Source organism: Emydura macquarii, unplaced genomic scaffold (genome assembly GCF_026122565.2).
Source record: "Emydura macquarii macquarii isolate MOO-44397 ecotype Brisbane River unplaced genomic scaffold, CSIRO-AGI_Emac_v2 contig_3062, whole genome shotgun sequence".
Lineage (NCBI taxonomy): Eukaryota > Metazoa > Chordata > Testudines > Chelidae > Emydura > Emydura macquarii.
In genome coordinates, this window is record NW_027133199.1 from 1068281 (window position 1) to 1081192 (window position 12912).

Below are 12912 nucleotides of genomic sequence, written 5' to 3' on the forward strand. Positions count from 1 at the left end.
TGGCAGGAAATAGATAATGAGAATATGGCCATCCGACCAATAGATAGGTGATGCAAGCAGGCAAACAGAAGTGCATTCACTCAAAGCTTCTACTTTATTTAATCTCCAGTGCTTACGCATGACTGCAATAGGTTAGTAGAGCACCCCAGATTCATATTTACCCAGGGTCTTGTGGAGGTCTCAAGTAATAACTATAGATGTTCAGCAGTCAACTTTCTGTCTGCAGGGGAACTTGAGAGGTGTTCAAGTGTCCAACGAACTTGTATGTCTTCCTTTTTTTATAACCAGTTGGTTAGTAGTACATAGCTTCTGCTCAGCAGCAATTTTTTTTTTTAAGGAACAAGCTAAATGTGGGGTTTTCCAGACTGCAGTGTGTAGTTTTCCATCAGTTAACTAGCTATATAGCAATAGTTATCTATTGCCAGACTTTCCATTTTGCACAACTGTGTCCTTCAACAAAAAAGGTTAAGTCAGGAAGGCACAGAGTCATGTTTACTCCTCATACTCACTCACTTCATCCTTCCTAGATCTGTTAGTTATGCTAAGGTTTCAGAAAGGCCTCTTTTTAGCTGCTTTCACCAATAAGCATAACAATTGGTATTCCTGCTGCTGGTAACTGTTTAAGAATGTTACTGGACTCTCGGCTATCAAAAATCTGTTGATACAGTGTGCAAGAAGTGGAACCTTGATAGGAATGGGTCTAGGATGGAATTGTTTGTATTTTGTGGAGAAAAAGCTGGGGGGAGAGGGTGAAGAGAAGAGTAAAGAAGGATATGAGCACAAGTGCAAGGGAGATCAGGAGGTGGGGTGGGGGTCATGGGAGAAATTGAAGGGCTTAAAGGAGGAGAGCAGACAAACTTCTGTGTCTGACAGGTAGAAGGCAAGAGTTGTGGGTGATATAGAATCATAGAAGATTAGGGTAAGAAGGGAACTCAGGAGGTCATCTAGTCCAACCCCCTCCTCAAAGCAGGACTAACCTCAGCTAAATCATCCCAGCCAGGGCTTTGTCAAACCGCAGCTTAAAAACCTCTAAAGATGGAGATCCCACCACCTCCCTAGGTAACCCATTCCAGTGCTTCACCACCCTCCTAGTGAAAAACGTTTTCCTAATATCCAACCTAGACCTCCCCCACTGCATCTTGAGACCACTGCTGCTTACTCTGTCATCTAATACCATTGAAAACAGCCTAGCTCCATCCTCCCTGGAACCCCCTTTCAGGTACTTAAAGGCTGCTATCGAATCCCCGCTCATTCTTCTCGTTTGCAGACTAAACAAACCTAGTTCCCTCAGCCTTTCCTCATAAGTCTTGTGCTCCAGCCCCCTAATCATTTTTATTGCCCTCTGCTGGACTCTCTCCAACTTGTTCACATCTTTTTTGTAGTGGGGGGCCCAAAACTGTACACAATACTCCAAATGTGGCCTCACCAATGCCAAATAGAAGGGAATAATCACTTCCCTTGATTTGCTGGCAGTGCTCCTATTAATGCAGCCCAGTATGCTATTAGCCTTCTTCGCAACCAGGGAAAACTGCTGACTCATATCCAGCTTCTTATCCACTGTTACCCCCAGGTCCTTTTCTGTAGAACTGCTGCCTAGCTCGTCGGTCCCCAGTCTGTAGCTGTGTATGGGCTTCTTCCGTCCTAAGTGCAGGACTCTGTACTTGTCCTTGTTGAACCTCATCAGATTTCTTTTGGTCCAATCCTCCAGTTTGTCTAGGTCACTCTGTATCCTATCCCTACCTTCCAGTGTATCTACCGCTCCCTCCAGCCAGTGTCATCTGTGTACATTCTGAGGGTGCTATCAACCCCATCCTCCAGATTATTAATGAAGATGTTGAAAAAAACTGGTCCCAGCACCGACCCCTGGGGCACTTTGCTTGTTTCCGGCTGCCAACTAGACATTGAGCCATTGATCTCCAACCATTGAGCCTGCTGATCTAGCCAGCTTTCTATCCGTCTTATAGTCCATTCATCCAACCCATAATTCATTAATTTGCTGATAAGAATACTGTGGGAGACCATATCAAAAGCTTTGCTAAAGGAAATAAGGTAAGGGAGAAAGGAAGGCAACTGAGGAGAGAGGGAAGGTTATGTAGTAATTTGTCAGTTTTCTGTAGGAAGAATTCAGTGAGATCCAGGTCAGAGAAAGAAATGGAGGTAGGAGAATTAGAAGGTTTGAGTGAGTCAAATGTGGCAAAAAGGTGGCTGAGATGGTTGGGTTTAGGATTCAAATGAGTTGGAGAAGTAGAGTTGTTTAAGCAAGGAAGAACTGAAGGAGGAGAGAATAATTTGTAGTGGAGGAAGTTAGCCTGGTCACAGGATTTCTGCCAGAGTCTCTCCTCCACACAAGAAGAGAAGTGGAGGAAGCGGCTGGGGGTTGCAAAACAAACTGGCAAAATGGCTCTTGCAGTGGGAGACAGGGGCAAGAGAATCAGAGGTGGAGTATTATGTTTCTCTTTAGTGCTCTAAATAGACATCTACAGAATGGAAATTGAGCCTGGGTTTTTGATCTGCATTCAGGTAGTTCAAAAGCAATACCTTTGCTAGAAAGGCAAAGAACAGTTTTGTTTTCCAGTCAATCTAGAATAGGCTGTGTGGCAAATTTTTTATTCTTGCAAATTTAGCAACAGCAGCTTTTGCTACAGCAAGACTCGGTTTGATTTGATTTCAAGAGGGAGAATAAGTTTCGTGTGCTGTAACCACTGTCCTATAGTTCAAACATAATATTTATTTTTCCAGAAGTGACAGTTTAGTTTGCCAACCAAGTGGGTTTTGTAGTAAAATAAACTACAATTTGATTATTAGCTGCTCTTGCTGCAAAACATAATTTAATATGATGTTAGGAAGGAGGTGGCCTTTTTCTAATACTTCATTACAGCCTTGTAAAGTGCAAACTTCTCTGCTGCTTCCAGAGTGAGGCAGTTTAATTTGCAGGCCTCTTTGTGTCTTATGCACTATTTTAAACATAATTGTATTAAAAACAAATACAAATTACTTTAAAAAATTAAATAAAAAGTTGGCTTCAATACCTTAAACTACCCGATTCGGGTAGGCTTTTTTTTGCAGGGAGGTTAAAATTAAACAAACCCTGAATCGGCCTTAATCAATAGACTAATACAGCAGGATTCAGGCCAAGTGAAAGTTAAAGCACTTAGTATATATACTGAGGAATATGAGAAATTTGGACATACACACTCTCCAAAATTAATGGAAAGGTAAATATCCATAGGCTTTATGTCAGAAAAATGTTTCTGTAATTTGCAGAAATCCTGAGGAGCTTTCTTATGAATGTAGTCCTCCTTTAAATGAGAGGGACACTTAGAATTGATGCCTCACACCCACTGGATGCAAATACAAATGGATGGCTCCAGAGCAGATGCTTTCTTCCCCTGTGAAACTATCGTTGAGTGACCTGAAGGAAGATCAGGTAAAACGTATTCAGGGACACAGTCAGAATGAGCATTCAACAACAGTAGTTCTAGTGAAAGACTAGTCTATTGCCACTGTGAATGATCAGATCTATATTGCAAACCAAATGGATAATTATCCTTTATATTATTTTAGGCATTAGAATTTTTATTTGAATTTGAAGTAGATTACTTCTATTATTGCAGTTCTAACGCATGATGTCAGACTGGTGGTGGCTGTAGGATTTTAATGTATGTTCAAAGAAGGTCAAAAGTAAACATTTAAGACCAAGTAAGAATCAGACACATCAGAAACAAGAGAAAAAAATAAAAAACTCTGGTACTAGAGTTCAAAACAGAACAAGCAGAATGCAGAGAAATACCTCTAGACAATCACAGCTACAACAATATTTTAATGTCATTTACTTAAAAGAACAAGACCACAGTTTGAAAACGGGCAAACCATGTTTTCTTGTTTCCAGCTCAGGTAATTGCATTCTACCTAGCTAAAGACTCTGCAATTTTGATTGAATAAATTATTCTGCTAATGCAGTATTCTGCTGTTTAAATCATTGCCGTGTTTGCTGAGGTGAACAAAAGGATCCTATATATCAGACTATTGTTTTTTGTAAGACTTGGAGATGAATGCATGATATTATATGATTATCAGTAGCTGAGTACACAGGGGATGTAGTATTCATCATGAATAGTATTCAACATGAATTCATTTCCTCTGTGGATATTTCTCATCTGGACCTGCATAAATTAAGAATCTCTTCCCCAGGTTCCAGCCATATTTTCTACTGAGCAGGTTTTCTGCTGCAGGTCTAAGATCCCCAGTCAGTTTCCCATGTGCACAAAACTGTGGATTATTACTGATGAATGGAATCCTCACCAGATATCTAACAGGAAGGCTAAGCTCATTACCAACTCCAGAACTTCTATAATAAATTTTGATCTGGCACTGAAAACAAATACAAGAAGCAGTTCAGTATACATTATACTGAAGGGTTTTTTTCTGTTTACTTAAAAATGTCTTTCCTTTCTGGCTGACTGACATTTCCCTATGGAAAAGTGGAGTGCAGAAAGAAGGGCAGCTAATTAAATCCCTCCAAATTTTGTTTCTTTCTAACTCATCAGCAATTTCCTTTTTTAACTACGTTTGGGGAAAAAAATCAAATAGCCAGTTTCTAATGAAGTATTGTTCCTTACTAGTCAATTAAGTCTCTTTCTTAAATTAGTAATAACACTAAGCAGATTGCATCACTTAGGAAAATGTTATAATGCATTTATATAAAGTGATAGTATGCCCTCACTTTGAAAAATGTGTTCAGTTTTGGTCACTCCCTCTCAAAAAAGATATAGCAAAAATAGTTGTCCTGAGAAGAGCAATGAAAATGATCACAGGCACGAAAAAGCTTCTATTTCAGAAAGATTGAAAAGACTCTGTCTGCTTTTATTCGTTGTCTTTCTACACTGAACAGACATGATAGAGATTAAAATATATAATGTATATTAAATATAAAATATGTAATGATATAGAGGAGAATAATTGAGCATTCCTATTTATCCTTTCTCATAACACAGATACAAGGGAAAACTAAAAAGCAGAAAATTTTATAACTTGGATTATAAACACTTTAGTGGGACACAATCCTTTTTTGTCCGGTGTTGTCTAGCACAATGGGGTCCGGGTCTACCTACGGCTCAGGTGCGATGATGGTGATAATAGTAATAATAACGAATGTGAATAAAATGTTTGGACGATGCATAAGTAATATGTGTAACACACTGCTATAAGCTGAAATTGAAGACAAGAGCTTAGTAGGATTAAAAAACAGACTTAGATGTTTATATGGATAATAAGAATGTCCACAGTTACATCAGATACAATTTAAAAAAGAAATGGTGTGGTGCTATAAATCAGCCACTGACTGATGGAGGTCAGAAAATAACTTTCCCTATCAGCTGTTCATTCCATAATTGTCTCTTCCAGGGTTCCTTTGGAGCATTTGGCACTGGTCATTGTTACAGATAGGATATCAGACTAGCTTGAGTACTGCTGTGATCCAACATGGTGATTCCTGTGTTCTTGCTCCATTTCACTTGTATGAAATTATTGAAACCATTTTCAGTATTGATTTTCTACTTCCAAACTGTACAGACAATACACTTGAGGCGCAAACTAGCCTAATTAACATGTTAACATTTGTTGTTTGTATTGCAGTAGCATCTAAGGACACACCTACAAAAGCAAACCAAACCCACGGCAGTGAGTCTTGGAGCCTGGGTAAACTGATTTGGCCTCGTGCTATGGAGCTAAAAGCAGCAGTTTAGACGGTCCTGCCTGGGCTCTGAAACCAGCAAGGTGGTTTTAACCCCATAGCAGAAGCTCGAGTCAGTTGACCTGGGCTCTGAGACTTGCTGCCAGGGATCTTTTGCTTGTAAACATACCCGAGAAGACCAGGTAACTGTACAGGCTCCATTGCACTAAGTACTGTACATGCGCACACACAACAAAGACTTAAGTGTTTGCATGCTCCTAGTCCAGTTTAATATTTAATACACACTTTTTACACATAACACAAATGATTATACTCCTAATATGTAGAGGAATAAGTAGTATATTGAAACAGAACAAGAACTTTTTTTTTCCTGTGGAAAAAATTGCACGTATGGGTTTGTGTGGGCTGTGTCCAACAGACACTGCCTCTCTTGGGGAAGGTACAGAGCCACAACAGTCTTGTGGGAAGTCCAGGAGGCACTGTGCCTCAGGAGAGAAGCTGCTACCTCCAGTTCCTTGGCACATAGGTGCCTCCATGCTACCTATTAAGAGGGAAAAGCTTGTGTTTCCTTGATGACCAACTAACCCTTCTTGCCTACAGTGAAAGAGGGTGGGGCAGGGCATTGACTCAATCGCCTCAAGACCCTTTTTGGGATGTCTGGCTCTGCTGGTAACACTAGCTTCACACAGCCCTGGTGCTTGGCACCTGCCTGCAGCCTGTCTACTCTCCCCCCTTGCACAACTGTGAAGGGAAAGAACCGTTTAGCCCTGTGCTGCTTTTAGTATACATGAACTATGTTAAGAGTAATCTGGAAGGACAATAGGAGTTTTCCCAGGCAGAGTGGACTTTTAAAGCCTCCCATGCCAGTTTGTGAAACCCAGATCAGGCTGGTATTACGTACCTGCATTTGCAGTGCTTAATAGTAATTTTAATTGCTTAAAACACTTGGCATTATAAGCAGAGCACTCTAAAGTCAGAGTAAAGAGGTTATTTTACCTCTATATTTGGCACTAGTGCAACCACTGGTGGAATACTATGCCCAGTTCTGATGCCCACAGTTCAAGAAGGATGCTGATAAATCAGAGGGTTCAATGAAAGAGCCAGGAGAATGATTAAAGGATTAGAAAATAGGCCTTTACTCATGGAGCTTAATCTATATATTTTAACAAAGAGAAGATTAAGGAATGACTTGATGAGTTTCAATCTAGCAGAGAAAGGTATAACACAATCCAAAATAGACAGAAGTTGAAGCTAGTCCTATTCAGATTGGAAATAAGGTGTAAAGTGTTAACAGTTAGAGTAATTAAGTACTGGAACAACTTACCAAATGTTGTGGTGAATTCCCCATCACCGCCAATTTTTAAATCACAATGGGATGTTTTTCTGAATGATGTGCTCTATTTGAAACAGGAATTACTTTGAGGAAGTTCTATGCATGTGTTAGGCTGAAGGTCAGACTAGTGACCTTCTAAGTCTTACTAGGATCGAATCTATGAATAGCTATATTGACATATTTTAAACAAATCCAGGTGTGAGTCTTTCCCAACCTTCACAATTCACTTGTTCACTAAAACAGGACATTCTTAGTGGTTTTTCATTGTGATTTCTGAAGATAAACTCACAGAATTATTGCAGCTGAGTTCATAAACTATAAGGAAGATTCAGTTTGGGAATGGTAAGTGTAAGACTGGAAGGGACCTCAATAGGTGATCTAGTCCAGTCCCCTGCACTCAAGGCAGGACTACATAATAACTTGGCTGTTCCTGACAGATGTTTGCTTAATCTGTTCTTAAAAACCTCCAGTGATGGAGATTCCACAACCTCCTTAGGCAATTTGTTCCAGTGCTTAACTACCTTGATAGATAGGAAGTTTTTCCTAATGTCCAATATAAACTGCCCTTCATGTGATTTAAGCCCATTGCTTCTTGTTCTATCCAAAGAAGTTAAAGAACAATTTTATTTCATCCTCCTTGTAACAAACTTTTATGTACTTGAATACTGCTATCATGTCATCTCTTTTTGAGGAGAAGACTTCTCAGTCTTCTCTTCTCTAGAGTAAACAAACCTAATTTATTTCAATCTTTCCTCATAGGTCATGTTTTCTAGACCACTAATCATTTTTGTTGCTCTCCTCTGGACTTTCTCCAATTTGTTCACATATTTCCTGAAATATGGTGCCCAGAACTGGACACAACACTCCAGCTGAGACCTTATCAGCGCGGAGTAGAGGAGAAGAATTACTTCATCTTGCTTACAAGACTCCTGCTAATATATCCCACTATGGTGTTTGGGTTTTTTTGTTTTGGTTTGGTTTTTTTGCAACAGTGTTACACTGTTGACTCATATTTAGCTTGTGATCCGCTTTGACCCCCAGATCCCTTTCTGCAGTATACCATCCTACATAGTCATTTCCCATTTTGTATGTGTGCAGTTGATTGTTCCTTTTCTATATGGAGTACTTAGCATTTGTCCTTATTGAATTTCATCCCATTTACTTCAGACAATTTCTCCAGATCATTTTGAATTTTAATCCTATCCTTCAAAGCACTTGCAATCTCTCCCAGCTTGGTATCATTTACAAACTTTATAAGTGTATTCTCTATGCCATTACCTGAATCACTGATGAAGATATTGAACAGAACCATACCCAGGACAAATCCGTGCAGGACCCCACTCGATATGCCCTTCCAGCTTGACTGTGAACTACTGATAGCTACTCTCTGGCAATGGTTTTCCAATTAGTTATACACCCACCTTATAGTAGCTCCATCTAGGCTATATTTCTTTGGTTTGTTTATGAAGAGGTCATGCGAGACAGTATCAAAAGCCTTACTAAAGTCTAGATAGATGTGGTATATTTTCTTCCCCTCCCTCGGCCCCCGCCCCGCATCCACAAGGCTTATTACCCTATCAAAGAAATCTGTTGGTTTGAAGTGATTTGTTCATGACAAATCCATGTTGACAGTTACTTATCACCTTATCTTCTAGATGTTTGAAAACTGATTGCTTGATTATTTGCTCCATTATCTTTCCGGGTACTGAAGTTAAGATGATTGGTCTGTAATTGCCCGAATTGTCATTATGATGTCTTTATGTCTTTATAGATTCGCCTTATATTTGCCCTCAGCCAGTCCTCTGTAATCTCTCCTATCTTTCATGAGTTTTCGAAGGTAAACACTAATGGCTCAGATCTCCATCAGCTCCTTTTGTTTTTAAGGATGTATTTCATCAGGTCCTGTTGACTTGAAGGCATCTGAGTTAGTGAAGTAATTTTTAAGTTGTTCTTTCCCTATTTTAGCCTCAGATCCTACCTCATTTTCACTGGCGTTCACTATATTAGATGTCTGATTATGACAAACCTTTTGAGTGAAAACGGAAACAACCAAAAAAAACATTTAGCACTTATACTGTTTCCACATTTTCTGTTGATTTCTTACTCCCCTCACTGAGTAATGGGCCTACCCTGTACATGGTCTTCCTCTTTTTTCGAATGTATTTGTAGAATGTTTTCTTGTTACTTTTTATATATCTAGTAGTATAATTTCATTTTGTGCCTAAGCCTTTCTAATTTTGTCCCTACATGCTTGTGGTGTTTGTTTATAATCATCCTTTGTAATTTGACCTAGTTTTCATTTTTTGTAGGACTCGGGTGCCAGTCAGTCAGTCAGTCAGTCAGATCATTGAAGATCTCCTGGGTAGACCAGGATGGTCTCTTGCCATACTTTCTATCTTCCCCACGCAGTGGGCTAGTTTGGTTTTGTGCCTTAATATCACTTTGAAAAATTGCCACCTCTCTCAAACTGCTTTTCCTCTTAGACTTGCTTCCCATGGTATCTAACCTACCAGTTCCCTGAGTTTGCTAAATTCTGCCTTCTTGAACTCCATTGTCTTTATTGTGCTGTTTTCCCTCCTACCATTCCTTAGAATCATGAACCCTATCATTTCATAATTATATTTTACCATTTTGTGATTGATTGTTTTCTTAAAAGTTCACTTTTCACTCTCTCACAGCTGCCAGGGCTGGTCAGTAGGACCCATGAAATACATGGTTTTTGGTTCCTCAAATTTTTAGAGGGACTCCAGATCAGTTTGGTGACATGGGAACCACAGAGTAAGGTACTGCCTGAGCTGTTGGAAACTGCACTCCCTCTCTTCTGGCACATCTGCTGAGCAACTAGTGGGGCTTCTGGTCTCATGGAGGGAGAACTTAATAACATGAGGTAGCCTGGGCTAGCAAATTAAGCCAGAATTTAGAGTGCGATTATCCTTCATTCTAATCTTGTGTCTGACACTAGATAGTGGATATAATAATGCTTCTCTCTTGGGCTGCAGAAAGTTAGGATTAGTTTGTTAATGTCTTTAAAGCACTATGGGTGATATTTTCAAACAAGCACAGCTTTCTTTGGGACTCTTACTATGTTGGGTGCTGAGCAGTTTTAAAAATCTGAAAGAGGGAGGAAGAGGGGGGATGAGCCCAAAGAGACAGTGGGAGACAGGAGAGAGCAAAGGAGCCAGAGATATGAAAATGAGGAGAGCAACGGTGACCAAGACAAAAGAAGGGAAAGCCATGTAAAATGGGAGAAAGCTAATGGGTGGCAAGCAAAGGGGTTGAATAGGAAAATGAGAGGTGTGGGGAGGAATGAGATGCTACTTTTCAAAGAAAGAAGTAGTAGAGAATAAAAACAGCTCACAGAAATGAGAGAGAATAGAAAATTAATTACAGAGATGGATAAAATGGGTCATCTACGGACAATAAGAAATAAAGGGGATAAATATCTGGAAGATTAAAATAAGCAAGGAGATGCACACACCATATATGTTAGTGAATATAGTTTATTTATGATCCGCTATTTTATTGTGGTTCCTCTGCAGATATCCGATATCTAAGTTAGGAGGAGAATGAAAGGGTTAGCTGTTTCGAGTATTTATATGAATACAGTTGAATACTTTGGATTCTATAATTAAATGGTTGGAGGGAAAAATCCCCAACAAAACAAGAGAAGATCATTTTAAATTAACTTGAGTACACACACAATTCTTTAATGAATGAACTCTTTATCTCCTAAACTTCTGGTTTATATGGAGAAATAAACATTTTGTTTTGTTTTTTAAATTGCAACTCTGTATAGATTTAAGTCTGAGCTGATGGACTTCTTTCTCCTGCAGCAAAGGAGGCTGGTGGTAGCCTGAAGATTAACTGCCCCTGTCCTTCTATTCAAGTTGTTAGGTAATAGTTTTTGTTAAATTTTCAGAGGCTTCCTGCAAACAATGGAGGTGTCAGAACTTCTCAAAGTTAGCAAGAATCTTTTCTAGTGAACATCATTGAACAACCTAAATATAGAGGGTCAGACCCTACCAGACCCTAATAACTTTATTATATAATTAGACAGTTATTATTGAGTATGGCCCAAGATTCATCTTACTGGGCCTTCTGTTAATCTTTATTCTGTTCCCTGGTATCCCAGTGGACAAGACTTAGTTAAATTTGCAGAGTGGAAGTGGGAGTAATTGTTTCACAGGCCCAGCCTTAAAATGCAAAGGCTGGTTCTGCATAAACAATTCTTACAGCATGTACTGTACATTATATACCTTATTTCTATCCATTTGAAACACAGGATAGATTAATTTTATAAAGCCTATAGATAAATCAACCAAGGTCACAGAAGAGCCTTTTTCTTGATGTGTAGTTCTGGCTTGATCCTGGGAGTTGCTGAGTTCCTCCTGGTAGTTGAGTATCCTTTAACTCCATTAAGATCGGTGAAAGTGCAGACTCAAGCCCTTAGTCAAAAAAGAAGCACTTCTGGTTTCTAAAAGACATACTGTACATATGTTGCAAAAATTGAGAGTCTGGAGGGGGGGTGTCCATTTTACAACATTACATTTTGTTAATCAGGGAAGCTAGATCATCATGTCAAAATATTATCCTTTAATTTCATTGTAATTTTCATTAGAGACTTTAACTAGGCTCTGGTGGTGTTTAAGAAGAAGGGACACTGCATCTGTAAATACAATGCACTGAGATGCAAAGGGCAGTATTTTTCTGACATGCAGCATTTGACATGTGAAAACAGATGTCTTCAGTAAACTAGCATTTGTCAAGCTTAACAAAACAAAAAACCCTGTGTTAAAATAGGCTTGGGTAGAATCAGAAAACATGAGTCTAGGAGTATTAGAATGCTCAGTGCTGGTAGCAGTGTGCTCTCTAGTGCAAGTTTCCTGGGAGTGTTTCTTTTTTGAACTGACACAGCAAAGTCGAGTTCTAAAACAGATGTTCTTCCAGCAGCTCTGAAGTAACATTACTTGTTGGATACAATGTCATATCAAGTGGTTAGTGGTCCACCTCAGTGTTCTAAGAGGACTCACTGCTAATGAAATCAAATGCTTAGAGAAGCATGAGATGCAGGGCTTTAGTTAGTATTTTGCCTCAACTAGGGTGGTCAGTTAATTTCCACAGTATAGCACAACGTTGTTTTTCACCATTGCAACTTTTTTCAAAACAAAATATTGGTAAAATCCTCTAAATTTCCATCTGATTACGAACTGGCTTGAAGACTGGAATGATTTGTTTGTTTGAAGAATGTTGACGTTAGAGTGGGAGTCAGAGGGACTGCAAACAGTGGGTATTGTTGTGATTATATTTGCATCTCTGAAGCTGCTTCATTTGCTGGGACTGATTGATTTTTCAGAAGGTAAAGTGGTCAATCGTGGTTTGTGCTGTTTGTAGTATCTAGTCTGCTAAGAGGCTGTCTACGTAAAATAGACTGATAGTCTCTGATATAAAACCTGTAATGTGAAAATGCTTGAAAAAGTGAGAATAACCTGTGGACTGTGAAATCTTGTTTTTGTTTCTGTTGCCTTTATTTGATATTTAAAAAAGTAGAATCTAACGTAGGGTTTATTATATACAGTGCATTACATTTTACAGTGTCTGCATTGAAATATGTTGGAAAGGTTGAAAACAATGTACGCATGCATCTATCAGTCACAGTAACCTTTTGAAAGCTGCTTACTAGTAAAAAACTTAATATATAGATATTTATCTTAGTTTGTTTTATAAAACTGGGTGCTCTTCTGCTTTATGATATATGTTCTAAAAATAATTTGTGTGTGTGTGTATATGACATACTTATTTGATTAGACTATCCGGTCCCTATGTATATAGGATCATACCATTACATCTATTAATAAGCAGAACTTCCCATTAATTTCAATAGCAGGTT

General features: G+C 38.9%; 1 protein-coding gene across 2 annotated transcripts in view; it reads left to right on the forward strand.

Annotated features, from left to right (window-relative positions):
- Nucleotides 1–12912, forward strand: part of KCNIP4 (potassium voltage-gated channel interacting protein 4) — a 730028-nt gene that overhangs the window by 541590 nt on the left and 175526 nt on the right. The window contains exon 1 of one of the 2 annotated variants that reach the window (XM_067530296.1): nucleotides 12220–12381. The exons of the other annotated variant lie outside the window; for it this stretch is intronic. Within the exon in view, the coding sequence (XP_067386397.1) occupies nucleotides 12270–12381 (112 nt within the window). The 5' untranslated portion in view covers nucleotides 12220–12269. Of the gene's footprint in view, nucleotides 1–12219; nucleotides 12382–12912 lie in introns of those variants that run through there. 2 annotated transcript variants of the gene reach the window in all.